Source organism: Camelus ferus, chromosome 8, assembly GCF_009834535.1.
Source record: "Camelus ferus isolate YT-003-E chromosome 8, BCGSAC_Cfer_1.0, whole genome shotgun sequence".
Lineage (NCBI taxonomy): Eukaryota > Metazoa > Chordata > Mammalia > Artiodactyla > Camelidae > Camelus > Camelus ferus.
The window spans coordinates 22,546,924-22,572,225 of record NC_045703.1 but is presented as its reverse complement, the minus strand read 5'-3'; the positions used below and the strand labels follow the sequence as shown (position 1 = coordinate 22,572,225).

At 47.8% G+C, this 25,302-nt stretch overlaps 1 protein-coding gene and 1 long non-coding RNA gene across 10 annotated transcripts in view; one reads left to right on the top strand and one right to left on the bottom strand.

Annotated features, from left to right (window-relative positions):
- The window catches only part of NT5E (5'-nucleotidase ecto), a 48,702-nt gene extending 24,955 nt beyond the window's left edge, over positions 1–23,747 (bottom strand). Inside the window, exons 1-3 of the mRNA XM_032484557.1 lie at positions 23,286–23,747; positions 8,033–8,255; positions 3,198–3,386 (exon numbers count right to left, since the gene is read on the bottom strand). Coding sequence (XP_032340448.1) covers positions 3,198–3,386; positions 8,033–8,255; positions 23,286–23,624 — 751 coding nt within the window. The 5' untranslated portion in view covers positions 23,625–23,747. The remainder of the gene's footprint in view (positions 1–3,197; positions 3,387–8,032; positions 8,256–23,285) is intronic.
- The window catches only part of LOC116665292, a 335,340-nt gene continuing 333,469 nt past the window's right edge, over positions 23,432–25,302 (top strand). For all 9 annotated transcript variants that reach the window (XR_004321832.1, XR_004321831.1, XR_004321834.1 and 6 more), the window contains exon 1: positions 23,432–23,535. This is a non-coding gene — a long non-coding RNA (uncharacterized LOC116665292). The remainder of the gene's footprint in view (positions 23,536–25,302) is intronic.

Here is a 25,302-nt window from a genome sequence, read left to right as displayed (position 1 = left end):
ATTTTATTAACCAAATATATTTAACTTCATAGTAATTCCAAAAGCAATTCAACAGAGGTTTTTTTTTTTTAATTTTTTGTTTGTTTTTTAAGGTTGGGAAAATTTAAACAAGCAAACCTGCCTCATTTCCTACTGTGTCCTGGAATTACCTTTGATTGTTAAGTTCATTCCTCACAATGATGAGTCTCCAAATGGAATATTTTCATGAGAACAAGCTTAATCTTGGTAAGCAATCATGAAATGTGAAATAAATGGCTAAGACTCTACATGTAGTTTTTTTCAGAGACTGTAATTACCTACTTCAAGATTAACGGATAAACAAATGGTAATAACTTTTATCCCCAAATCTTTTTTCCATCCAGTCATTCACCACTCACTAAATTCATCTCCTTAGCGAAAGGCACATACTGTGTTGCAGGACTTTACTGGCTGGAACAAAAGGGACAGGAACCAGAGAACAGGCAGCAGTATTACCGTGAGGCCAGGCCCAGCCCAGCAGGGGGCGCTAACTGATGGCCAGGCACCACGGCTGCGGGTGGTCATGGGGGCTGTGACTAGGGCATCATTCGGAGGGTCTAAAACCCAGTCAAAAGGAACAAGGCGATGGCTTCGGCATCTGAGCGGGGACGTCAGACTCCTTTCACTGCTCACGCACGGTTTTGGTCATACCTGAACGCTGAACTTTTCAAAATATGGCCGGGCTAAAATATGAGGAAATTAAGTAAGTGGGTGATAATGGCACTTAAACAAATGAAATGGTAGAGCAGAAAATATCAGGGTGCATCCCAGGTGCTCTGTGAAAGATTTTGCTCAGTGTGTGGGGGTGTGTGTGGGTGTGAGCGCACGCCAGGTCCTCATGGACAGCGCCTTTCTTACTGTGGATCATAATCAAATGTGTTTGAAACCACTGCTCTAAAGGACTGGGAGTGGGACACAGATACTGAGCTGCCCCCTCGTCCTGGGGGTCTGACACTGCCTCAGAGGGAAGCCAGGGAAAGGCCCCGGGAGGGTGTCCCACCCACAGAGCCGGGACACGACTGACGTAAGACCCACTAGAGCTCTAGCCGCGTCCTGAGCCACTGCACCTACACCCATTCGTCATGCACGTCAAGTCACAACGATGCTTTATAATAGACCCTCGTTCTACAGCGGGCGTGATCAGGTGGGGACAGGTGCCCACCCCTAGACAGTGGCCCAGCCCGTCCACACCAGAGTCTTAATCTCTACCCAGCGCTGCCCAGTGACCAGCTGCAGTGGCGTTTTTCCTGGTCTTGGGGCCCTCGGCCCAGCTGGTTCTCCCTGAGTTACTGGAGTGCCTCTCAGCTGTTTGATGGCAGTTTTACCCGCACCGAGACGTTCACATGCCTCTCGGTGTCCCGCCGACCTCGTCACACTCCTGTATCCTCTGCTAGAGACCTGCAGGTATTTGTTCTCATCATTTTACATCCACCTTCTTCATGAGACAGTATATCTCCATGAACGAGCAATGTAAGTGCCTGATCTGTTTTCATCTAGGCTGTTAAAACACAGACCTACTGTGTTTTCTTTCAACATTTTTTTTTACATTGATTTCACAACCACGAACGAGTGTAATCGAGTTTGAAATAAGTCTCTAGCCTGTGTCTACTGAGAGATAAAACACATGTGAAGCAACTGAACACTGAACACTGAGTCCTGAACTGGAGGCCAGCCCAGCCAGCAGACGAGTGCCCAGGGGCCCGTGTCACTGGGCATATCTCGCTGGCGGCAGCTGCCCCTGCACACTGGGACGTGGCTATGCCCCGCTGATACCAAGCTTTCACAGACACCGTCTCAAGTAATTTTCACCACCTTGAGGCACCTGGAGTATTGTCCCTCCCCATTCCGAAGGGAAGCTAGAAGGTTCAGAGAGGGAGTGCCCTCCTCCAGGTCCTTCAATAGAATCAGGAATGAGGACTTCTGATCTGATACTGTGTTTCTTTCTTTTCTTTTTATAACTTGTGTTTCTTCTTCTGATTGCAAAAGCAAGATGCATTCCTTATTTGAAAATACTCAAAGGTTCTAAGAGGGAAGTAAAAATCACCCAAAGGCTCTTCTTCGTGATAAGCTCTTTTAACACATTTGGGCATTTCTTACTGTTTAGGGTATATTTTATTTCTGCTTTTATAAACATAGTATCGCCTTAGACAGCTCAGATGGGGACAGGTGAAGCAGCAACCTCTCCAAGGGGAGGGCTGTTCCCCACCAAAACCTTCTTTCCCGCTGCTGATAAAAGCTGTTGACCAGCCAGACCCTCCTCCTTCCTTTTCCTGAAAATACCTCAAAACTTGAGGAAGCAGTGGTAGGGGAAGGGGCTGTGGTGGGACAGACTCACTGAGCCAGACTCAAAAAAGTTTTGGAACATTATAGGTTTGAATGGAAAAAAAAGAGTTTTTCTAACTAAAACTACATTAGACTAAGGGGGGCAGAGAGAGAGAGAGAGAGAGAGAGGGAGAGAAAGGCAGAGATGGGGAGGGAGGGAAAGGTGGGGGTAGGAAGAGAAGGGAGGAGGAGAGAGTGCTGGCGGGAGCGTGGACCACGTGACTTCCAGGACACTCACAGTCCTAGGACACAGCAGGGTCAGGGCTTGAGCCCAGAGTCCCAGCTTCTGCTACCTGTGAACCAGCAATCAAATCCTATCACCTTGAGCTGCGTAAACATTTTTATATGACATGTTGCTTTTTTTAAAATTCTTTTTTCTTTTTCTTTTTTTGAAGGGGGAGGTAATTAGGTTTATTTGTTTATTTATTCTTTCAGAGGAGGTGCTGGGGATTGAACCCAGGACCTCATGCATACTAAGCATGCACTCCTGCACTCTACCACTCGAGCTATACCCTCCCTCTGACATGTTGCTTTTTGATGACTTTTGGTTGGGACTTAGTAAACTTTTTGTTATATATTTGTATACGTGTGCCATATACGTATTTATAATATACACACGTGGAATTGACATAATTATAAAACCAAAACATTATTCTTAGTCACGTCTCTGTGTAAGATCTACACGTTACTATTCCAAATGCATCACATATACACACTGCTACATGTATATATTACATAGTACATGTAATATATATTGTATGTTAAATAGCAGTAAAAATAATAACTGTTACAAAAGCAAAAGAGACAAAGCCAGTCATCCCGACGTGCTGGCCCGTCCAACCCCCTGAAGCCGTTACCTGTGTAAAGGAACGTGTTGGAGTGTCCGCCCACCACGACGTCCACGCCCTTCACTTTCTGAGCAATGAGTTTATCCATTTCAAAACCAGAGTGTCCCAGTGCAATGATTTTGTTCACATTTAAAGTTTGCAGCTTATCTACTTCGGGTTGCAATGCAGCAATTTCATCTTCAAATACTAAATTCGTTCCTAAGGAAGAAAATAAATACGAATGGACATTTTAAACAATAATTTTTATTATATTGCTTATTATACAGGCATATCAAGTAACCTCCTAAAGCTTAAATTACTAAGACCAAAACTTTTATAAATTCAAAATTCCTACAAAACCAATAAAAATGCACAGCAACAACCTCAGTTACACTTCCTTAATGTGGCATTCGTTTAAGGTTGTGGATGGTATTATGTTGCTCAAATTCAATCTCAAACTATGAGGAGGCTTCAGACCAGGAATCTATCTTTTTAAATCTGTTTTTACATTTAGACTTCCCTTATGCCAATGGAGAACTTGTCTGAGCACACAAGCCTGGTGTACTATATGCACGCCAAGTCATTGTGCTGCACGCCTTAAACTCATGGTGCTGGATGTCAATCACCTCTCAATAAAACTGAAAAAAAAAAAAAAAAAACAGATTAGCTACTCTATGGTTTTGTTTGCAAGTTCAGGATAATCAGTCTTCATGTTAGCAACTAGTCCTTGAATGCCAGTCTTAAGGTGCAGTCGAGCACTCTGCACTGTCTACTCGACGAGGTTCGCATTAGTGCATCGTCGAGCTCGTATCAGATGGGGATCTCACCCAAGGACAGCTGGCTGGGGGAGTGCGCACATCCTTCCTGGCTGCTTACGCCCTGTGCAGTGGGAACAGCAGCTGGCCCACGGGGGCAGGCTGGTCAGTGAGGTGTGACCGCACAGCCCTGGGCTCCGTGCGCTGCAGGCACATGCTACCTGGTGTGGCCAGACCGCCAGATTCTCCCCGTCTCTGCGGCCAAACCCCAGCACGGCTTGAGGGCTTATGGCTCTTATTGGCACAAAGGTGACCGCAAACACAGACATGCTGCCCTGAAGTCACGTCCAGCAGTCTGTGACTTGGGGCCTTCTAGATGATCTGGATTCCCTTATGCTAATAGCTCAGAACGGTCACTAAAATGAAAATATCAAAACATGAATAAATCTCATAAAGATCCTTCCAAACCCAGGAGTCTGCCATCTCCAGTTTGAAGAATATTCCTCTAAGGAGCTACAAGACTGTAGCTGTGGTGTTTGGGGGTCTCTATGTGTGCCAGTGGGGAACTCTGCAGTCCTTCCCATCAGTCAACCCAGTGTGTGCAAATGAACATGAAAAATAAAGGACACAGCTGATGGCAAAGCCAGGGGGACCCCAGACCGACGGCCTGAAACGGAACGGCTCATGGACGTGTTGGGTGGGACCGGAAGTGCTGTGAGTAACTCACAGGCAACATTTAAAAATTGGGAGTGCTAACAACTTGGCCACCATTGTCTGCCACGAGGACATCACGAATAATCTGCTTCTTGCCAGCCCCGCAAGAAGCCCAGGGCTCCCAGGTCACCCTCAGAGCCATATCACCCTCTCCATGAGCCTCTCCCTGAATGTCCCTTTAAAAGGACAAGGTGCGCCCTCCCCCATGCCTGCTTCATTTCTCTCGATAGCATTTACCACCTTCTGATGCACCAAACATTTTACTCATGTATTTATTCTCCCACTAAATGTGTGAGCTCCAGTGGGCAGGGCTTTTTGGGGTCAGTATCCCCAGTGCCTAGAAGAGTACTTGGGGGAATGAATGAATGAGTCAGTGAATGAATGTCTGCTAAGACTTTGAGAGAAGCCTACTATCCTCTGCTTCCATGTGGCTGCAAGAAGGAACCAAAAGTTCAGAGAAAGGCCTCTGAGGACAAAGGAACCTATTCTCCTAACACACTGGGAACCTCACAGGATCGGGCATCTCATATAAAGAAAGCAGGGGGGATATTTCAGGATATCATGAGGGGTGTGAGAGGAATTTCATTACGTAGCTAAAACAAATTAAATGTGCTAGAAATACAAAGTCCACCTGTGGGCACCCAGGCCATCAGGACTGAAGGAACGAGGCTGGATTTGGGGCCAGAGACCTGTCAGAGGAGCCGGGCTGCTGGGCCTGTGGTCTTGGAAGCAGCAAGTGTCCCCAGGGGCACTGCTCCACCTGCTGCCCAGCTCCTACACCGAGTCCCTGCACGATCCAGCCTTTCTCTTCCAGGAGCTGCTGGAAAGAGCTTGGCCCCTTGTGTCATAACCTAGTAAAGAACTAATACGGGGTGCTGTCAGAGTCCCAGCAAGCTGGTCTGATTTCTGGAACCCCCTGTCTCTCTACCCCATCCCTCCCCTTCTGTCTTTCTATTGGTGACTGTTAAGGAAGAGATAATGCTTTTCTCCAAATCATGCTGAACTACTCAGCCGAAGAATCAGTCCTCAGCCCTTTTTTTTTTTTTTTTTTGGTTTTTCAGTAAGTAGTTGGGTTTTTATTTTTGGAAAAAAGAAACAGATTTCAAAATGTTCCAAATGGTGTGGTTGGAAAAAAAAATTTTTTTTTAAATGGAGGTTCTGGGGATTGAACCCAAGATCTTGTGCATGCTAAGCATGCGCTCTACCACCAGGCTATGCCCTCCCCGCCTCTCACCCCACTTTCGAGCTTTTCCTACTTAGAACCTATGCTCCAGGAGACTGAACTACCTGCCACTTTGTGATTGTGGGCCCACACCTCCCTGCTCTCATGTGCGCATTTCAGCAACATTCACTGAGAACTTCCCCTATGGCTGGCACCGAGCAGACCCCAGAGCAGTGAGTGAGACAGACAAGGTCCCCGCCCTCAGGAGCTTGTGTTCTAGCAGGTGACTCTGACCTCAATTCAGGGATGCCCTTGGCCTCAGATGCTTCTCATGCCCTGGAGGCGGCCAAGGAGGGTCTTCCCCAAGCTACCTGACGCCACCCTGACCTGGCTGTCACACCTTCCACTCATCATACCCTCCTTCCTCCCTCCCTGACTTTATGGCTCTCTTAGGCCATTTAATTACATTCTATCTTAAATGAATTCAAAAACCCATGGATGGAACAGAAATTATGGAGACACATAATTATTTAATTACTCAACACATACACAGCTTTAGCAAAAGATCCTCAGCTGGCCTCTCTATTAGGTTCCAGATGTTGATGGAAAGGAGACTCAGCTCTGTCTTCAGGCTGTTCTGGTGGCGCAGGAAGCCAACAGCAAGGGACATATGTGATGGGGGGGTGTTTTCTGGGGGACCCCAGGGGCCCACAGCAGGGACATCCCACCTGAGGAGGGGGACCTGCAGCAAGGCTGCAGCAACTGGACTGCATCCCCCCAGCCCCACCCACGTCAGTGACTGGCTCACTCTGTGATCTCCACCCTTGCCTCTTGGCAGGAAGGCCCCAGGTGGCCCAGAGGGACAGCGTCCCCTGAGGGGAAGGTCTGATCAGCCCGAGCAGCATGTCTGCAGGGGGAGGGAAGGACCGAGGTCAGGCCGGGAAGGACGAGAGCAGCTGGAGACTGTAAACCAGGCCCCTCTGATGGGACCACATCCCTTTTAGTTAGAAGAGCACTCCTACAACACTTCAGAAGACGGTGACCGCCCTGTGGCTTCACAATGACCTCAGCAACAGCTCATGACCGTGTGCAAAGGCTTGGTCGCCGTGGGACAGATAGCCACCAGGGCCTCCCGTCCCCATCAGTGGAGCGCAGATGGCCACACCCTGCCTCCAAGCCCTGCAGGACCTCTCCGCTCCGGAGCTGCCCAGGCCCAGGTACAGTTGGCCCTTCTCTTGTTTCGGATGCCTGCGTCTATTTTAACAGCAATAAACATATGGCATCTCTAAGTGTTAATTAGATGTCCTTTATCAGTTAGTTCTTAACAAAAACCCTTGTTTCTGGATAATGCTCACTCCAAGTATCCCCTTTTGTTTCAAATACGGAAAGAAAATTGATTTGGATCATTTAGAATAAAACTGTACTTTTTTTTCTCACTGCCAAAGTGCTCCTGTAAAAGTGGCTCAAAAATGTTGCCTGAATGATTTTAGGGTTACACCTGTATGTATGTGTGTGTGTATATATATATAGCTGCTATAAGACATGTATGTAAGACCATTCAGGAACACACACACACACACACACACGTGTATATTTCCCAGAAAGCCAGGTACAACAAAGTCATTAAAACTACAAGAGATAAACAATGAAAAGGGAGACAGGAGAGTTAACTAGACATGTAATAATCATACTAGAAAAGGAAAGATGGGGGTGGGTAGAGCTCAGTGGTAGAGCACATGCTTGGCATGAAAGAGGTCCTGGGTTCAATCCCCAGCACCTCCATTAAATAAATAAAGAAATAAACCTAATTACCCCTACCCACCAAAAAAAAAAGGGGAAAGATGAAGTAAACTGAGGTAAAACCCTAGTTCTGGGTGCCCTGGCTCCAAGGGCAGGAGGGCGGCAGTCACACGGCTCTTGTTCTCCAGCCAGTGACTGCACTGCTCAGCAATGGGTACAGAAGGCCCTCCTGTCCAATTCTGAATGTGCTGAGTTGAACTAAGATGCCGTTTATCTCCACAAAGAAGTTTGCTGAGCAGAGGAGCGAATGCCTTTAAGAAGTGGCTCAGGACAACGTGGCAGCCTCTGCACTGATTTTTCAACGTCATCCTAAGTCCCCGGGTGTCCAGCACCACACATGTTCCTACGACGACTCACGGTCCATAAAAACAATGCCAAGCCCTGATTTAGTGCATCTGTTTTTAAGCAGCAAGTGCTGTAAAAGAAGAGAATACCTGGATTTGAGAGAAAGGGGGTTTCTTTTGAAGTGTAGCCAACAATCCCCACAACTTCATCACCAACACGAAGAATTTTATACGGCGAATAAAGTCCTGATATTCGAGATGCTAGCGGCCCCTTGGCTTTAATGTTTGCACTCAGAATTGGAAATTTGGCCTCTTTGAGGAGTGGCTCAATCAGTCCTTCTACACCATTATCAAATTCATGATTTCCCAGTGCCTAATGGAAAGGGAAAAGAGAAAAAGAATTAGGTACTCTGGGACTGCCAATACAAGCATACTTTAAAGAATATTACCTTGGTCCAGGGCTCCCAAACCTGGCAGAGCCCTAGGAGGTGACTGTGTGACCCCTGAGATTTTACTTTGGGGCCCCGGGGTTGGGCCCAGGGGCAGCCAGATCATCAGGCTGGTTTGAGAATTGTTCCCAGACCCCGTGCCACCTACTAGGCTGGCATCAATGTGCATAGGCGTCGCCTGGAGACCTGGCCAGATGTCCGCTGTCCTGTCACCCCCAGATCTGGGGCAGGGTTGAGCGCCTGCATTTACCAGGCTCTGCCCAGTCCTCCTATACTCTGTTGTCTCTCATAAGCTTGCATTTCAATCCAGCAACCCCATTGCTCCAACCACCATCTGAAGGGGAGAAGCGGCGCGGTGGGGTGGGTGATTGACAGACGCCAGAGGCTTTCCTTTCCCCTCAAGGCTCCATAGCACCTCCTGGGTCATGATGTCCTGCGTTTCCCGCGTTCCCACAATCCTTTCTTCCCAAGCACTCTATGGTCCTCTATTTGTCTGGGAAGGTGAGGACCCCCTGGGGCAAACAGATTTGACAGCAGGACATTGGTTTCCACCTCCCGTCAGTTCTGGGCTCCCTTGTGTTTCATCCCCAGCAGCTTCACATCCAAGGACGAGCAGGATGGTGAAATCATCCCTGGCCTTTGTGGGGTTTGGACTCGCTCTGAGCTGGATGTTGGGAGGAGCTGGCACACTGTAAGGCAACCCCTGCTCCCACCTTCTTTACTCGCTCCTGTCCCTCACTGCTCTGGGACCATCTAGGAGGGAAAACAGTTGCTCTGACATCTGGCATGGCAGCCACCTCCTCAAAAGCCTTCCACTCCCTCGTCCCCCTGGGGGCCTCCTGGAAGACGCCCAGGTCTCCTGGGCCCCCACCCACTTGCTCTGGCTGCAAGGCTGGTTTGCTAACTTAGTGCGTAGGCCAGCGAGTTTCAGACCTTCTAACTACCACACCGGGTTTTGCTTCACTTGGAGGCTCATCCAGGAACGGGCCTGGAAGTGCTGGCTGGTGACCCCTCTGCCCAAACTAGGCCCCCGGATGCTCTTACTGCTCCCTGAGCCACCGTGCATCCCTCCACCTCCGCCCTGCTCTGCAGGCAGCCCGGTACCTGTGCTCAAAGGACCGTGTACACATGTACACAGAGAAAGCAGCACAGTGTCTTCACGTGCCCACATGCCTGCCTTCCTGATTAAACTCAGAATTTCTGAGTTTGCCAACCCCCATCCCTGAACAAATGCGCATTTTTACTTCTTCCTCTTACCTAACTGCTTCCCCCTAAAAGGCTGACCTAGCTAAAGGTTCTCCCAGTCTTGGGTGATGCTCTTTTTCTCGTCTGTTCTTAGAACACCATGGTTTCTTCCTATGGTGAAAGAAGTCTGCCTTATGAGATTACAATGACTTTCTGGTTTAACTGTAAAGCTTTTTTTTTTTAAATGAATGTTTCTACAGCCCTTCATGAAAGATCACCCAGCGTGTCGGCCGCCTTGCACTTAACCAAAAGCATGATATTGCTTCTGTGGCACAGAGCAACAGCTGTACTCAGTGTTTTCATTTCTTTGGCTTTCTTGGGATCTCCTCCTTGGACTGGAGTGTCACACCCTCGAGGTGGTGACCTCAGCTGCCTTTTGACCTCTCTGCCGGGTGGGGAGAGGAGCCCCGATCTGGGTGCTCAACGCTGTGTATGGACTGGCTGAATGATCTCACTCACACACACACCTTCCACCCCAAACTGAACATCTGCATCCCTGACCTTTCTGCTGACTCTGCACCTTTATGTCCCACAGCCACAGGGCACCGCCCCTGCCTTCGCCCCCAGCAGTTACATTTTAAATCTCTGTCATTTAAGAGACTTGCAAAATGACCTTCTTCAGTTATCTCCAACACCAGGATTGTAGGAATACAATGAAAGTGTCTGGCTTAGCCCCAGCTCCTGACCTTCACTGCTTCCTTTGTTCAGGAGAAGTCTAAATACTAACTAGGATAAATTGGTAGTTTGCGATTTGCAGATATTAACTACTATGTATAAAATAAACAGCAAAGTCCTACTGTATAGCACAGGGACCTTCATACATTCACTACCTTATAACAGCCTATAATGAAAAAGAACATAAAAAATATCCACATACATGTGTATAAATGAATCACTATGCTGTACACCAGAAATTAACACATTGTAAACCGACTATACTTCAATAAAAACAACAGAAAACAAAACTGAACCAAACCAAACCAAACCTGATGATCTTCTATGAAAGAAACTTTCATGGAAAACAATATGGAGATTCCTCAAAAGCCTAAAAATAGACTTACTATATGATCCAGCAATCCCACTTTTGGGCATATATCAAGACAGAACCTTAATGCAGAAAGATATGTGCACCCCAATATTCATAGCAGCACTATTTCAATAGCCAAGACATGGAAACAACCTAAATGTCCATAGACAGATGACTGGATAAAGAAGTTGTGGTGTATTTATACAATGGACTACTACTCAGCCATAAAAAAGAATAAAATGCCATTTACAGCAATATGGATGGACTTAGAGATTGTCATTCTAAATGAAGTAAGTCAGAAAGAGAAAGAAAAATGCCATATGATATCACTTATACGTGGAATCTAAAAAGAAGACAAATGAACTTATTTACAAAACAGAAACAGATTCACAGACATAGAAGACAAACTTATGGTTGCCAGGGTGGGAAGGGGGTGGGAAGGGATAAATTGGGAGTTCAAGATTTTCAGATACTAATATGTATAAAATAGGTAGACAAATTCATACTGTACAGCACAGGGAACTACATTCAGTATCTTGTAGTAGCTTATGGTAAAAAGAATATGAAAATGAATATATGTATGTTCATATATGATTGAAGCATTGTGCTGTACGCCAGAAATTGACACAAAATTGTAAACTGACTATACTTCAATTATATATATATGTGTGTGTGTGTGTGTGCATATATATAAAGAAATTTCCACATTCTCCATCTAGCCCAGCCCAGTATTTCTGACCAACCAAACACTTTAAAGCTAAAAACAAATGAAAACGTAAAGACAAGAGATCTGCTTCTTCTGTGACTCAAAATCCTGTTGTTGTTAAATGAGCTCTCCCTTCTGCAGGTATTTGTTAATATTTACATTTGATGTATTTTATTTGTGCAAGTCTAGTGGCTTTGGAGAAGCTCTCTGTTGACTAAGGAGAGGACCCAGGAGACTTTTCCAGTCATATGAGTCAGCAATGGAAGCATGAAGATATTCTGAGATTTCTGTCTCCAAGTTTCTTGTTTTGATTTGTAGAAACACCCTGCACTTAGAAGTGAGGGAAAGCTTGTGTTAGCAGACACTGGTTTGTAATTCTCATGAATTCTGAATCCAGGACAAAGTCTAACTTCCTTTGGGGATAAGCAATTTTCTTACTTGGACCAATTTTCAGCTGCTTTATGAGGTGATCACAACTGTATTGATTTATTTAATTCCATTGCACTGTACACTAAAGAGAATTTAACATTCAACTACCATCTTTTTGATACCAAAGGAAAAGGAAGGTTCCTAGGATCCATCCAAGTTGAAGTGCAAACAAATACACGAGGTCATAATGCCACACCCCGCCCCTTCCTTTACCCAGGGCAGATGTCTGTTCACTGATGGGAATCAGTGTTTCCCACAGAGGCTGGACTGAACCTCAAAACCCTTTCTGTCCTGGCCCTGCAGGAAGTCACTGTCAGTCAACTTGAGATGAAACTGTTTTTCATGCTCATGCTAATAATTAAGAGTATGGAATCCACGGGCTTCTAACAGCAGTAAGATACATCTTCAGTGAGCACCACAGGCTAGAGGCAACACTTTCAAATCCTTTCTGACGTTTCTCTCTTTGCCACGTTTGTTCCGCAAATGGCGTGGATGCGATCTACAACTGAATTCAGCCGTCAGCTGACACGCTGTGGCCTGACCACACAGTCCTCCGAGGCCACGTGCCCACTTCCAGGTGTTTTCTTTCCCAAAGCTCTTCCTAGGAGCAGCTGCCGTCTCCCCTCATTTACTCCCTTCACCCATTAAAAAAACGCTGCCAGTGGTATCAGTGGATGAATGAACAGAAGAAATAATAAGGACACTCCACAGGGTGAGAGTAGGAGAAACGTGCAGGCATTTGGCCTGGGAGTGGGTGGGCTGCTGGCTGACGCAGGGAGGAGGACCAAGGCCTGAACCCTGGGTGCTGCTACTCATCTGTCGTCTGCAGGAGGGAACGCGGAAGCCAGCGGCCATCCGGTGGCCTTCTATGAAGGCCTCTTATTATTCCGGAACATTTTGTTTTTATGGAGAAATCTACTTGCTGACTTCGCCAGTGACAGTCGATTGATCAAAGCAATTTCTCTCCCTGTTATGAAATAGTCTGCAGTAATCAGCCCCTGTAATAGAAAAGAACAAATCTGACTCCCTGTTAGATCTGTTTCTTTGGCTTTAACCCTGTGCCCCGTTTTCTAGGCTTAATCTTGCTAGCTCTGCACCTTTTGTAAGAGTGTTGCCTTTAGCCTGAAATATGCAGGAGAGCCTATTCTCAAGGCTCTGACCCTTAAGGATGTTAACACTTTTGCACTTACATAAAGATAACAAGTTGCAGAATAGAAAATAACATTTGTTTTATTAGAGGTTTTACAGGGGCACCATGACCTGATCCACCTGGACAGCTGCAAGAACAAAAAATTCCAACACCAAGAAGTCTGCAACAACCAACCACACCTCCTCCCTTTTTTAGTATAAAAGGAGCATGAATTCTGACTTGGGGAAGATGGTTCTCCAGGACATTATGCTGCCATCTTCTTGGCCTCTCGGCTTTCCGAATAAGTTCGCTATTCCTTGCCCCAGCACCTCATCTCCCGATTTACTGGCCTGTTGTGTGGCGAGCAGAACAAGTTTGGACTTCCTAATACCCCCATAATCCATTTAAAATGTACCAGGGCAAATGCTCAGTAAATATTTACTGAATGAATGAACAAGTAAATAAATCATTGGTGAAGGGGATAAAAAAAGAATTGTTCCTAAGGTTGGGGTTATTGGTCCTCAGATCCTGGGCCAGTGGCCGCCGGCAGCCTCTTCCCTGTAACCTAGAAATCCGGATACCAAACTGGCAAAGAGTTTCTATACCGAAAGCCTCTGATGAGTGGACACAGTAGCCACGGAGTGATACTTTTAGCAGGAAACAGAGCCACAAAAGGCAAGCAAGCAGTAAAGCCCCAGAAGTGAGACTCCCAGGCCAAGAACCTGCTAGGCCTCCCCAGATAATTAACCTGTGAGGTGGTCACGGTGGCTCAGCTCCGACGAGCCCCTGATGCAGCACCCTTGGTTAGTCTGCCGCGACCTGCAGCAGAATTTTTACTCCAGCGTTACCAGAAAATTTAGATTTCCCCCCAAGCTTGAAAATGACCCTTCCCTCCCTTCTCCCCCCATTTCAGGCCTGCCTGGTTTCAACCCAGGCAAGGTGGGTTTCAGACACTGAAAATGGGCCCATGGAGTTGCGGTGGGGGCGGGGGTGGGGCCATGGGGCAGAGGCCTGGGCCCCCTTGCCCGTTGCCTGTTTTAGGAGACGCTACATGGAGGTGCCTGGGAGTGACGTGCTTGCTAAAAGGAATGTTCACATACTGAGGCAGGGGGAAGTCATTTTGGCTCATACATGAGTTAACCTGAATTTTATGCTGACTAAAATGGCCTGTTTTGTGGCCGATAAAACATACATTGTGTATCTGATCTAATTATTAAAGAAAAGGCTGTATTGATCAGAAGTAAAAAAATGTCCATGTTAAAAATAAGCATTAAATGCCCCTCTTCCTGGAGTGCCAGTGCTGGTCCTACCTTCCCAGGTGCCAGGGTCATACTAACTCACTGTGTATGTGCTGGTCTTTTTCTTTTTTTAAACCTTCATTTTTAAATAAAGAAATGGACCCCTGGCTTATCTAATGTTCTTTGCTCTGACAAGATATAAAATGTGCTGAAAACCCTGCTTCTCCGGAGCAGTTTTTCAGAGTAATCTGGGAAGCTGGCTTCTGGGATAGTCCTTGGTTTGGCTCAAATAAAACTCTTTTCTCTTCTTATCATTGATTGTTTATTGATTCTGTTTGTCGAGATGCTCACTGACCTCTCCCCACGCTCCCCAGGGTTCCCCCCTCCCCACTATCTGCTGCCAGGGAGTCCATGGCCAGGTTGACCACCAGTAGGACACATGCCCTCAGTAACTGTGCAGGAGACACTGGTGAGGATGCAGTGGTCCCAGGTGCTGGAAAAGAGCAACACCCAGTACAGCACCTGGGCAGCCCTCCCCTCCTCGGGCCTCCCCTCATGGCTAACCAGCCCGAAACCCTGCTGCTTCTACTCTTTCATCAGCCCTCCAGAGGGCCCCTCCTCCGCGCACTCCCACTGCCTCATCACTTCTTACCCAGACCTTTCCAGAGTCTTCTGGCCAGTCTCCTGGCCACCAGGCTCACATACCTCCTGCCCACTCACCTCCGGCCGCCAGAATGCACGTCCCCCAAACCCCCACCCGACGGCTTCTAACCCTGCCAGCAGCAGGAGTCTCTCCAAGGCTCCCACTTCCCACCGAAATCCCAGTCCGTACTCCTTAGATATCATGAGAGCCCCTCCCTGATCTCCCTGAGCTGCCTCATTTTTCCTACTGAACTAGAAGCCCTCAGTTCCAGGAACATTAAAGCACCCACGTGCAGTGAGCTGTCTTAGACGCAGCTCAAGTGTGACTTCCGTGAGAAGCCTTCCATGGTGCCTCGACCACAGACGCCCCTCCTGTGGCATCCGTCACACCTGGCTGCCACCGTCTGTTCACACATCTTTCTCCGGGAGGCAGGAGTGGTGTCCACCATCCTTGGTGACACCAAAGCGCCTGGCACCAACACCCAGCAGACGTGTACTAAATGAATAATAAAACCACCCACCCCACCTGCTTCTTTAATGGGCTCTGTTTTACTCTGTGATTTATTATGTGAACCATTAAAATGTTTAACGAGAAGGCAATATTTAAAAACACACTTGGAAAACAGTAGTTAAGCAACAGCTTAGTTGTAAAATTGGGGAAACCAAATTGCTTGGAAGTAGGTGACCAACCAATGAGCTTGTAAGCTCAGCCAAATGCATCACGATTCACGGCCTGGGTCTCTTATTTCATGTCCCACGTTTTAATTTGTATTTCCACTAATATCTTATTGGCATTTATTTGTGACTAGAACAGATTTTTAAAAACAGGTTTTTGAACTGTTCAGCATCTTGTGTGTGTACACGTGACCATTATATAAATGTCATGATGCCAGTTAGGGATAAAATGGAACTTGCTGAAGTCTCTTTCTGTCGGAAATCTGCCAGGAAGACCAGCTCCCTGGCCTACCAAAGGGTACCTATACAGTCTCTGAATTAGAAAGCGGACATTTCATAGCTCCAGGTTTGTACACAAAGGGCTGTGAAAATTACAAGTGAATTTGACATAAGGGAATTTCAAGAAAGAGAAAAATGTTTTAAAGACAAAAAACATGACAAAAAATATTGATAGTTGAGACTTCCATGCAACGTGGTCAGGCCCTGTTCACACGTGAGCTCATTCAATCCTTACTATGCTATGAGGTAGGCGTTATTATTTGTCCTTTACAGAGATGGGGAAACTGGGGCAAGGGGCTTCCACAACCAGCAAGTGGCAGAGCCGATATGAGCAAAGCAAGGCTTTAGCATTCGGGACCTTAACTTTCCTGCCAAACTGCTGCTAATGCAACCATCCGGAAGGGATGAGCATCATTCAGCAACTCACGAGTTTCTTCCAGGGTTAGAATGCCAAGTAACAAGACCCTGGTCCTCGTCCTTGGGAAGGGTAGGGCAGACAGGGGGCGAGTGTGACATAAAAACATCCCTCTATGCTTCTGTAAAGCAAGTGGGAACCCCAGGGGGCGGGGGCGTGCATGAGAAGCCTGGTAAGGATAGCACACCCTGCTAGTTAAGGAGGGACAGGGCTCCAAGTGTGAGCTTCACCTCCATGGCGCTGGGCAGGGGAAACTCAGGGGCAAATGACATTCAGCTGTATTCACAGACGAGGGAATGAGACAGTTAAAAATGTCCCAAGTGAAGACAAGAAGCTTAAACCTGCGTAGAAGAAAAACAAAGGAAAGAAGAATTGATTTAAGAGCAGTGCAGTATGCACGGTACAGAAGGAAAGAATTTGTTTTAATCCACAGGAATCAACTGTAATAACGTCAGAAAGCCAGATGTCAAGAAGTCTGCAACACATGACTTTAGTTAGTCATTTACACCCTAGCTCATCCCACGAAGGGCTGGAGGCAGCAGTACACCCTGCAATTTAAGGGCTAGGAGAGAACCTGGACTATTACACATGGGGCTTAGATGCCAGTCACTCAGGGCCAGCGATAACCGGAAGAGGGGAGGATTCCAAGTTAGGTTTGGTTTGGTTGCTACATTTCTGGCATTGTGGCTGCTTCTGGCGCTGGGTTTTGATCCACATCCCCCGTCTCAGACCCTGGCAGGTGGATGAGGTGGTCTGACTGAATGGCAGAAAAGATCCCTGGGCTCAACCCAGCTCATCCACACCTTAATGTTTGTTAAATGAATGAACAAGTGTTGAAGAAAGGACTTCACATACACTGTATCAGATGGAGAAATTTACAAACTCTCCCGACAGCAAAATACCCGTATCAGTGTAACATGTAGAATTACTTGCTCAACTAATTGGATTCCAGGCAGATTTAACTACATCTCTGAGGAGGCAGAGGGCTCCAGCTAATGTTAGGATTCTATACAGAACCAATGATTCAGGTGAGGGAAAGAAGTGTAAGAGGATTTTTGTGCTAAAGAACACAAACAAGGAACGTGTTTACACAGCATTTAGTCATATTTGTGAGTGAAGTGGGGCGAGCTGCCAATCTGCTGCGTGGTTTGTTTGGTTCTTTCCCATTTTCAGTTAAGGAAACACAGATGCTCAGACAAGATGAGCTCAGATTACTTCCTCCCCTCTGTGCCTGAGGCTGGTCTCACCCAGCCCAGCTCTGGTGTGGAACTCAGACTGGAAGAGAGGAAGCAGGGGGCCGGGGCCCACAGCCACGGGATGAGGTGGTGGTGCTCACGTCACTGATGCACGGGGAGCCACAATCCACTAGGCTCGCACAACTTCCGAGGTCTGAGGTCTAGAATTAACTACTAGCTTTCTTTGCTTTTAAAAAAGAATACCACTGCCATCAGATAACTCTTTCAAGCTTTCTAAACCAGCACTGCTAATCTGTCTTCCTGGAACATCGCTGCTTTGTTACTGAAGATAAAGTAATTCAGAGTTTCTTTGATATGAGAGACTTTGTAAGGACTTGAACATAAAGTGACTTCTCTTTGCTTAGAGGTTGCTTGTTTCAGGGGGGTGGGGGAGAGGAAACAGATCCCCTACCAGTTTGGACATATATGGTACCTGACCTTTGTCTTCTGCAGACCAGATCTTTAGCTCGAGAATCCCTCTGCACAGATGTTAGAATTTTAGTTATTTTTTTCTTTTCTTTGCTTTGCTTCTTAACCCCTGCCTCCTTCATAGGTCTTCCCCAGCCTATGTGGTTAAAAAGGGCTCAAATGCACATGGTCCCCTCTACTGAACGGTAAGTTTAAGCTGACCTGGCAGGTCTTGGTCACTGCCCACAGCACTTAGCACTGAGCCTGGCGCAGCTGGTGCCTAGCAAATATGTGTGGACCGAATGAATAAATACCTCAAAGACAACAGGCTTGAAACTGGGCTCATCACCCTCCCATTCTGGCCACCATTTTCCCTTTCTCAGAGAGCAACCCTCTACCCCAAATCCTGGGAAGCTCTTTGGAAACAGTGGCTGACTGGAGGCCCCTGGGAACAGACCCAAGCCATCTGTCCATAAGGGAACAGCGGCCACAAAAGGAACCGTGAAGGAGAAATGAGAGCGTCGTCAAGCAAATTTAGGACTTGTGTGTAAAATTAAGTCCTGGGATAAACCGAGCTATGTTGGCTGATTAGAAGCAAGACAGATGGCTGGGCAGGGGCTGAGGTGCTGAGAAATGACAGGGACAGACCACCATCTCCAATTCCCCTGTTTAACTCACATAGCTTGGAAGATCCAAGAAGTGAAAGCTGTGTATCCTGACATCCTGTCCAGACCTCTTTCCACTGCTCCTGTTTTTCACGCCTCACAGGGTCCAGTCCTGTCCAGGAAGCCCAGCAAAAGCCTTAAGATGGCATTTTTGTGCCAGAAATAGTAGGCTTCAGCTGTCAGCGGGTAAGATTAAATAGAAGAATCTGTACTCCTGAGGTGTAGCGTCAAACACTGCTGACTCCCCGGTGTCCGTGGCTTGAACCCTCTTAGTCATCTTTTGATTATACCCTGCCCTGAGCCACCCCTGCCAACAGAAGGTGAGCCCAGCCAGCACTGACTGACCCCTGACCAAGGGCCAGCGCAGTGCAAAGCACTTCACGTACATTACCTCCTTTAACCCCACAACTGCCTATGGGGGGAAGACTGCCATCACACCCATCTTCTCCACGTGGAAAGGAAGGCTTCACGGGATTAAAGCACCTGCTCACGGTCCACAGATTTGAAGTGGCAGAGAGGGGACTTGATCCCAGACAGTCACCCCCAAGTTCACCCTCACAGCCCGGTGCTGCACTGCCTGCTTACTGAAACTGGTCCCGGGGGAGTCAGCCTTTCTTTCTCCATCACCATGGTTCTGAAACAGAGTCCCCCTAAAAGTGAGTTCCCTTACCGAGTTGATGATTAACGTCCCCATTAAAGACTTTATTCCCTTTCTCCTCCTCCCTGACCTCAACCTCGTGCTAAGGAAATCAGGTTCTCCCAACAGGCTCCCGGGCTACCTGGCCAGAACTGTAAACTGGAGACATCCTGACTCCTGAAACTGAGATTAAGAAATGTCACAAGATGATGATTAATCCGAGCCTCTTTGTTCTTCTCCTTTAAAAACACCCCCAACTCAAAGACCAAGCTGGAGTCGATCTGAGGCTTGTCTCCTACTCCCTTGCTTGGCGCCCTGCAATAAATCTGTACTTTGATGCAAACTCCTGCTGTCAGAGTTCAGCTTTCTGCACCATGGGCACACGGGCACTTTGCCCTGTTACATTCAGTCCTCATCATCTCCCGCCTAGACCACTGCTCAGCCTCTTCTCACAGCCTCTTCTCTAGTATCTTCACCATTCCATCCATTTCTGCTCATCTTCCAAAACCGTGATTTCCCTCTGTGGGAATCAATTTTCCATCAATGTTCCAATTCTCTGCGGTTATCAACTGGGTGTCCAACAATTCAATTCAATTCAATGTCCACCTGGAGTGAGCCTCAGATCCCAGAAATCATGAGCTCAGAGCCACAGGCCTGCCCCTACTTCAGATGCCAGTTGCAAGATTTGGGTTACTTGTACTTCTGAAACACCAGCTATAAATCAGGGATTCCCACAAGCTCCTCCACAGGTTTGATAATTTGCTAGAATGACTCACAGAACTCAGGAAGGTACTTTGGTTACTATTATGGGTGTATTATGAGGATACAACTCAGGAACAGCCAAATGGAAGACATGCACAGGACAAGGTGTGCAGGTAGGGGACGCACAGAGCTTCCACGTCCTCTCCAGGTGCACCATCCTCCCAGCATGTCAATGTGTTCACAAACCCAAAAGCTCTCTGAATCCCATCATTTAGGTGTTTTTATGGAGGTTTCATCATATTGACGTGATTGATCAAATCATCAGCCTTTGGTGATTAACTCAATCTCTGGGCCCCCTCCTCTCTCCTCCTCCCCTGTGGTCAAAAGTTCATACCCTCTCATCATGGCTTGGTCTTTCAGGCCACCAGCCCTTATTCGGAAGCTGCCTAGGGTCCCCAGATATTAATCACCTCATTAATACACAGAAGCCACTCATTACTCATGAGATTTTGAGAGTTTTGGGAGCTGTGTGCCACCTGTGTGCTGGAGACAAAGACAAAATATTTATTTTTTATTAACCACAGTGGCCGTCTACTCAGAAACCTCCAGTGGCTTCCCATGACAATAGAGAAGAGCCCATGCTTCTCAGGGTGGCCTGTAAACTGTATACAACCTCATCTCCCCTGATTCCTGGTCCACCTTGCAGATTCCTGCCTCTGCACCTTTGCCTCATCCTTGTGCCCCTTCACTGAATCGAAGCTGAATCAAAACACTTCTTAGGATGCCATTTGTTTAGAGATGTGAGGAACCTCAGGTTTTACAGATGAGGAACTGGTCATCCAGACAGGTGAATGGCACAGCCCCCGATCATGCCAGTAACCCGCCAAACTCACACAGTGAGTGCAGCCATGCCATCTTCCTGTGCCTCCACCAACACAGCTACACCAACCAGGGGCTTCTGACGTCCGCCCTCTAGAATTCTCTGCCTAGCAGCTGGGGGTCTCTAGGCTTGGCCTGGGGCTCCAGAACTGTCAGAAGTGTGCCAGCAGCTCCCCTTGGGACATGGAGGTCCAGAAGGTCTACACCTCCTCAAAGACTCCTGTTCTCGAGAACTCCTGCGGTTGAACTACATTCTAGCAGCTTCCTCTTTGCCCTCCATACCTGCACGTCCTTAGATGTGGCTCCTCTAACCAGGTCGTTTCTAGAGAACTGGAGATGCCTTTCTACAACTGTTTTCCACCCTGATCTAAATCTCCAGCTTCTTGGGAGTCCAGATGCGGCGGCGGGTGGGTGGGAAGGGGGGAATGTTAACAGCAGAACAGCAATCAGTTCCCTGAGAGCAGTATAAGCAAAATGTCACTGGAAAAAAAAAATCTCTTTAAAACAAGAATATGGCAGAGCTTTATTGTATGCTAAAGCCTCACAAGAACTAGGGTTTAATGCAGGTCAAATCATGTTTGTCAAACCCCAGAAGGGCACAGAGTAATAAGCTATCAGGAACCTGGCTATCAGCCTTACTGTTGGCTCTCTTCCCATTCTGTACCCCCTGCCAACATTATATAGTCGCCTATTTTTCTCAGGCCCCAGTCCAATTATTTTTAGTGAAATTTAAAAGACAGTAATTCAATAAAAAATATTCTAAACATTTCCCAGTGGTGATGGGTTGTAACTTGCAGCAGACTACTTCAGCTTCACCCAGGGTCCTGTCATAACACTTGATATGACAATTAACATCATGAACTTAATTTGACTTAAAGAGGAAAATATTTGGGAAAATTAGGAATTATCCTTTTTTTTTTCCCCACCAAAAGGAGCCTACACAACTGTGGAGAAAACAGTGTCACAAAAAGTTTAGAAAGTTGTGGTTTGTATATGAAAACAAACTCGTGTAAGGTTTATTCTGCCCTCTCGGGAGGGGGAATGCAGACACAGGCTAGTAACAATCCAATTTTATAAATATTTATTCTGTCATCACCTAGGACAGAGCATCGGGCAGGTTGACCTGTGGAAATAAGAATGCCTGAGGCCACACAGAATTCTTGAGACCCGTGATTCTTTTGTGGAGTCCAGATGCTGGTAAGCCCGCAGATAAACTCTAGGGCTCAGGGATCCCTTTGAATTGCTGCTGCTTTGAGCGCTCCTGATAACTTTAAAACCAACAATCACAATGGAGCGGAGTTCACTGCCCTTCACACATCTTTCTTGGGAAAAACCCCCAAGACTAAACAACTCTACCCTTTTATCTTTTCCTGTCCTCCTCTCTCCAAGTTTCTAGGGGAAAAATACGCTTCGTGCATTGCTGAATTCTGTGCTCCTGTCACACAAAGTGTGCTGTTAGCCTTCTGTATCCCAGCCTGGACCTCCCCGCTGTCCACTTCCACGCCCATGGACTCCACAGATTTCCCTGGCCGCTTGCTCTGTTCTTCTTCTAAAGCCCCTAGCATTTCCTGTCCCCAGTTTCTCCACAGAATCCCTTCACTCTCGGATTTTACACAAGGTTAAACCTGGGTGGTAGTTTGATTTACAAACAGCAAACACACACTCTCTCTCTGTTTTGATCATACTTGTTTATTACTGTGTAGCTCTTCTCTGTTCCTCTTCCAGAATTTAGTCCAATAAATAAGGCACCACCTTTAAAAGAGCACTGGGGAACATGGACTTAAACTCTCGCACATGTTTTAAGAGCCTCTCATCTCTTAAATTGGACTCTCTTCCTAAATTTCTGCTGCCAAACTGGTTTTATTGAAATCCTTTGAAACCCAGTGTTCTCAGCATTTTGGTCCTCTCTGGAAGTTCCTCCCTCCCTCCCTCCCTCTCTCTTTCTTTCTTTCTAAAAAAATCTATAGAGTCAAGTCTGGTAATAAGAGCTAACATTTAAAGAGACCACACTGCCAGGTAAGCCTCTGAAGTAGATACAGTTATCATCCTCACTTTATATAGGCTGGAACTGAGGCACAGAGTCAACTGCACACAGAAGTGTCCAGCCGGGATTCCACCTAAGGCTGCGAGCTTAATCATGCTTAATTAAGGTCTGGGGTCAAAGGGATTTGGAGTCCATTCTTATCCTGTCTCCCTCTTTTGAAGATGGTGACCTAGATAATGTACTTAACCTCTTTGACACTGAGTTTGTTTACTTTCCAGTAAAATCAAGATAAAGGGTTTCTTCGAAAGTCTGAGCAGTAAATAAGAGATGCGTGATGGGTCTACTTCGGTCTTAGGCACTGGATAATTGGGGTGCCACGAACCCCTTCATAGGTAGGGCTGCGTCCCGCTCCTCTAAGTACCCCATCTCACAGTGCGGGGGCAACACCACCAGTTCGAGACTAATCTTTCAAGGGACTTCTAGGTCTGCGTCCGCCTCGCACACCGACCAGCCTCGCTTTCTCCCCGTATCGCCCTGCGCACCAGGTTCCAGGTTCGATGCCCGCGCCACGCAAACGGCGGCTCCCGCATCCCAGCTTCCCTCTGGGTCCGGGACTCCTCCTCCGGGGGCTCCCCAGCCTCCCGGGCTCGCCGTCTTACCATAGCATCGTAGCTCAGGGCGTTCATGAAGTGCGCCACCTCGGCGCCCTTGTACACGGTGAACCAGATGGTGCCCTGGTACTGGTCTCCGGCGTCGAGCAGCAGCACGTGGGGCTCCGCGCGGCGTATCTGCCGCACCTTGGTCGCGAGCCGCGCCACGCCGCCCACGCAGCGGCTGGCGTTGACGCACTTGCCTGAGTCCTCGCTGGTCTGCTCCAGGCGGCTGTGCACGTCGTTGGTGTGCAGGATGGTGAGTTCCCAGGCGCCGGCCGCCGGCCACAGCAGCGCCCACAGCGCGAGGAGCCGCAGCGCCAGGACGCGTGCGGCTGGGGGACGCATGGCCGCGGCTCGTGGGGAAGGCGCGGGCGCGGGAGCTGGCGAGCCGGGCGGGTGGCGGAGAGCGCGGCGGCTGCCGGCCTTACGCGCCGGGGCCGGCGCGCGAGGCGGGGCGGGGCCGGGCCGGGCCGGGGCGGGCTCTCCCACGGCTCGGAGGCCGGCCCCACCGCTAGGCGCACGCCCGCGCGGTCACCCGATCCGACCCTGGCCCGCGGGGCGGCCCGGGCGTGCCTGGCGGCTGGCAGCCGCTGCCGGCGGGAACAGTGAAGAGGTTGTTCCCGGCGGGCAGCGGGCAGCGGGCACCGGCCCCCGGCCCGACCCGAGAGCCAGGCCGCTGGCGGTCCCAGTGCTGGTGGGCGGCTCTTTCCGGGGTGTGAGGGAGGAGTTGGAGGGTCTACTCCGTTTTCTTGTCCTCGCTGATTCTCGCTTCTTAAGAATTTTTCTCAAGAGGGTTACGTGGTTTGTGGTGGGTTTGTGGTTGCGCGAGCTCATCACTGAAAAAACGGAAGAGGGAAGAGAGAGGAGGTGGAAAGGGCGGCGAGTCGAGGGGGAGAGGGGAGCACAGCGGTGCCTTTGGGGCTGTGGGAGCCAAAAGCCGACCGTAGGATATGACTGCTCTCTTTCCAGTTTAAGTTAAGTTTGCGTTGTTTAGACAGAATCTCAGAAGTTAGAATCCGGTCCCGCGTCTATAGACGATAAAACCCTTAACGGTGAAACAGCGGCGGCGCGTGGACCGCTCCTGGAAGCTAAAACGCACCATGCGGAGCGAAACCAGCCGCTCTGAGGGCGTGATGCTGCCTTCTGTTGCTTTTCTAGACATGTTTCTCTGTCCGGTTTTTGAGGTTTTAATGTTTTAGGGATGTGTGTGTGTGCGCGCGCGCTTAAGGCAAAGCTTTTGGCAAGGAAGGCAACGCTAAAAGGAATGCATACATACAATAAACAAATCATCATTATAATAAGAGTTGCTGCAGAATTTCCGTTTAAGGGATTGATTCTTGGGTGCAACTGAGAATCTACTTTGGGAAGGGAAGGAGAAAGGAATTAGTTCCGAGTGCCCACTAGGTGTCCGGTCATTTATGCTTTACAGAACAGCTGCGTGTGGTCCTCACACTTCCCCAGAATGCATCAAGCCAGTCTTATTTATTTACTTTTAAGCTTTTTGGGACAAAATATACATGATATAATTTACCCTTTTAACCATTTTACTTGTACGGTTGAGGGACATTAAGTACATTAACATTGTTGTGCAACCACCATCACCATCCATCTCCAGGACTTTTTCATCTTCCCAAACTGAAATACAGCCATTAAATAATTTCCCATTTCCCCTTCCCTCAGCCCTTGGCAACCACCATTCAACTCTCTGTCTTTGTGAATTTGAGTACTCTAGGTATCTCATATAAGTGGAATTAAACATTTTGTCCTTTTTCTGACTGACTTATTTCACTTATTATAATGTCCTTAAGGTTGAAACATTCTGTAGCATGTGTCAAAATTCTCCTTTTTCAGGCTGAATAGTATTCCATTACACGTATCTACCACATTTTGTTTATCCATTGATGGACGCTAGTTTCCACCTTTTGACTGTTGTGAATAATGGTGTTAGAAACGTGGTGTTCAAATAAATACCTGTTCAAGTCTCTGCTTTCAGTTCTTTTGGGTATATCCCCAGAAGAGGAAT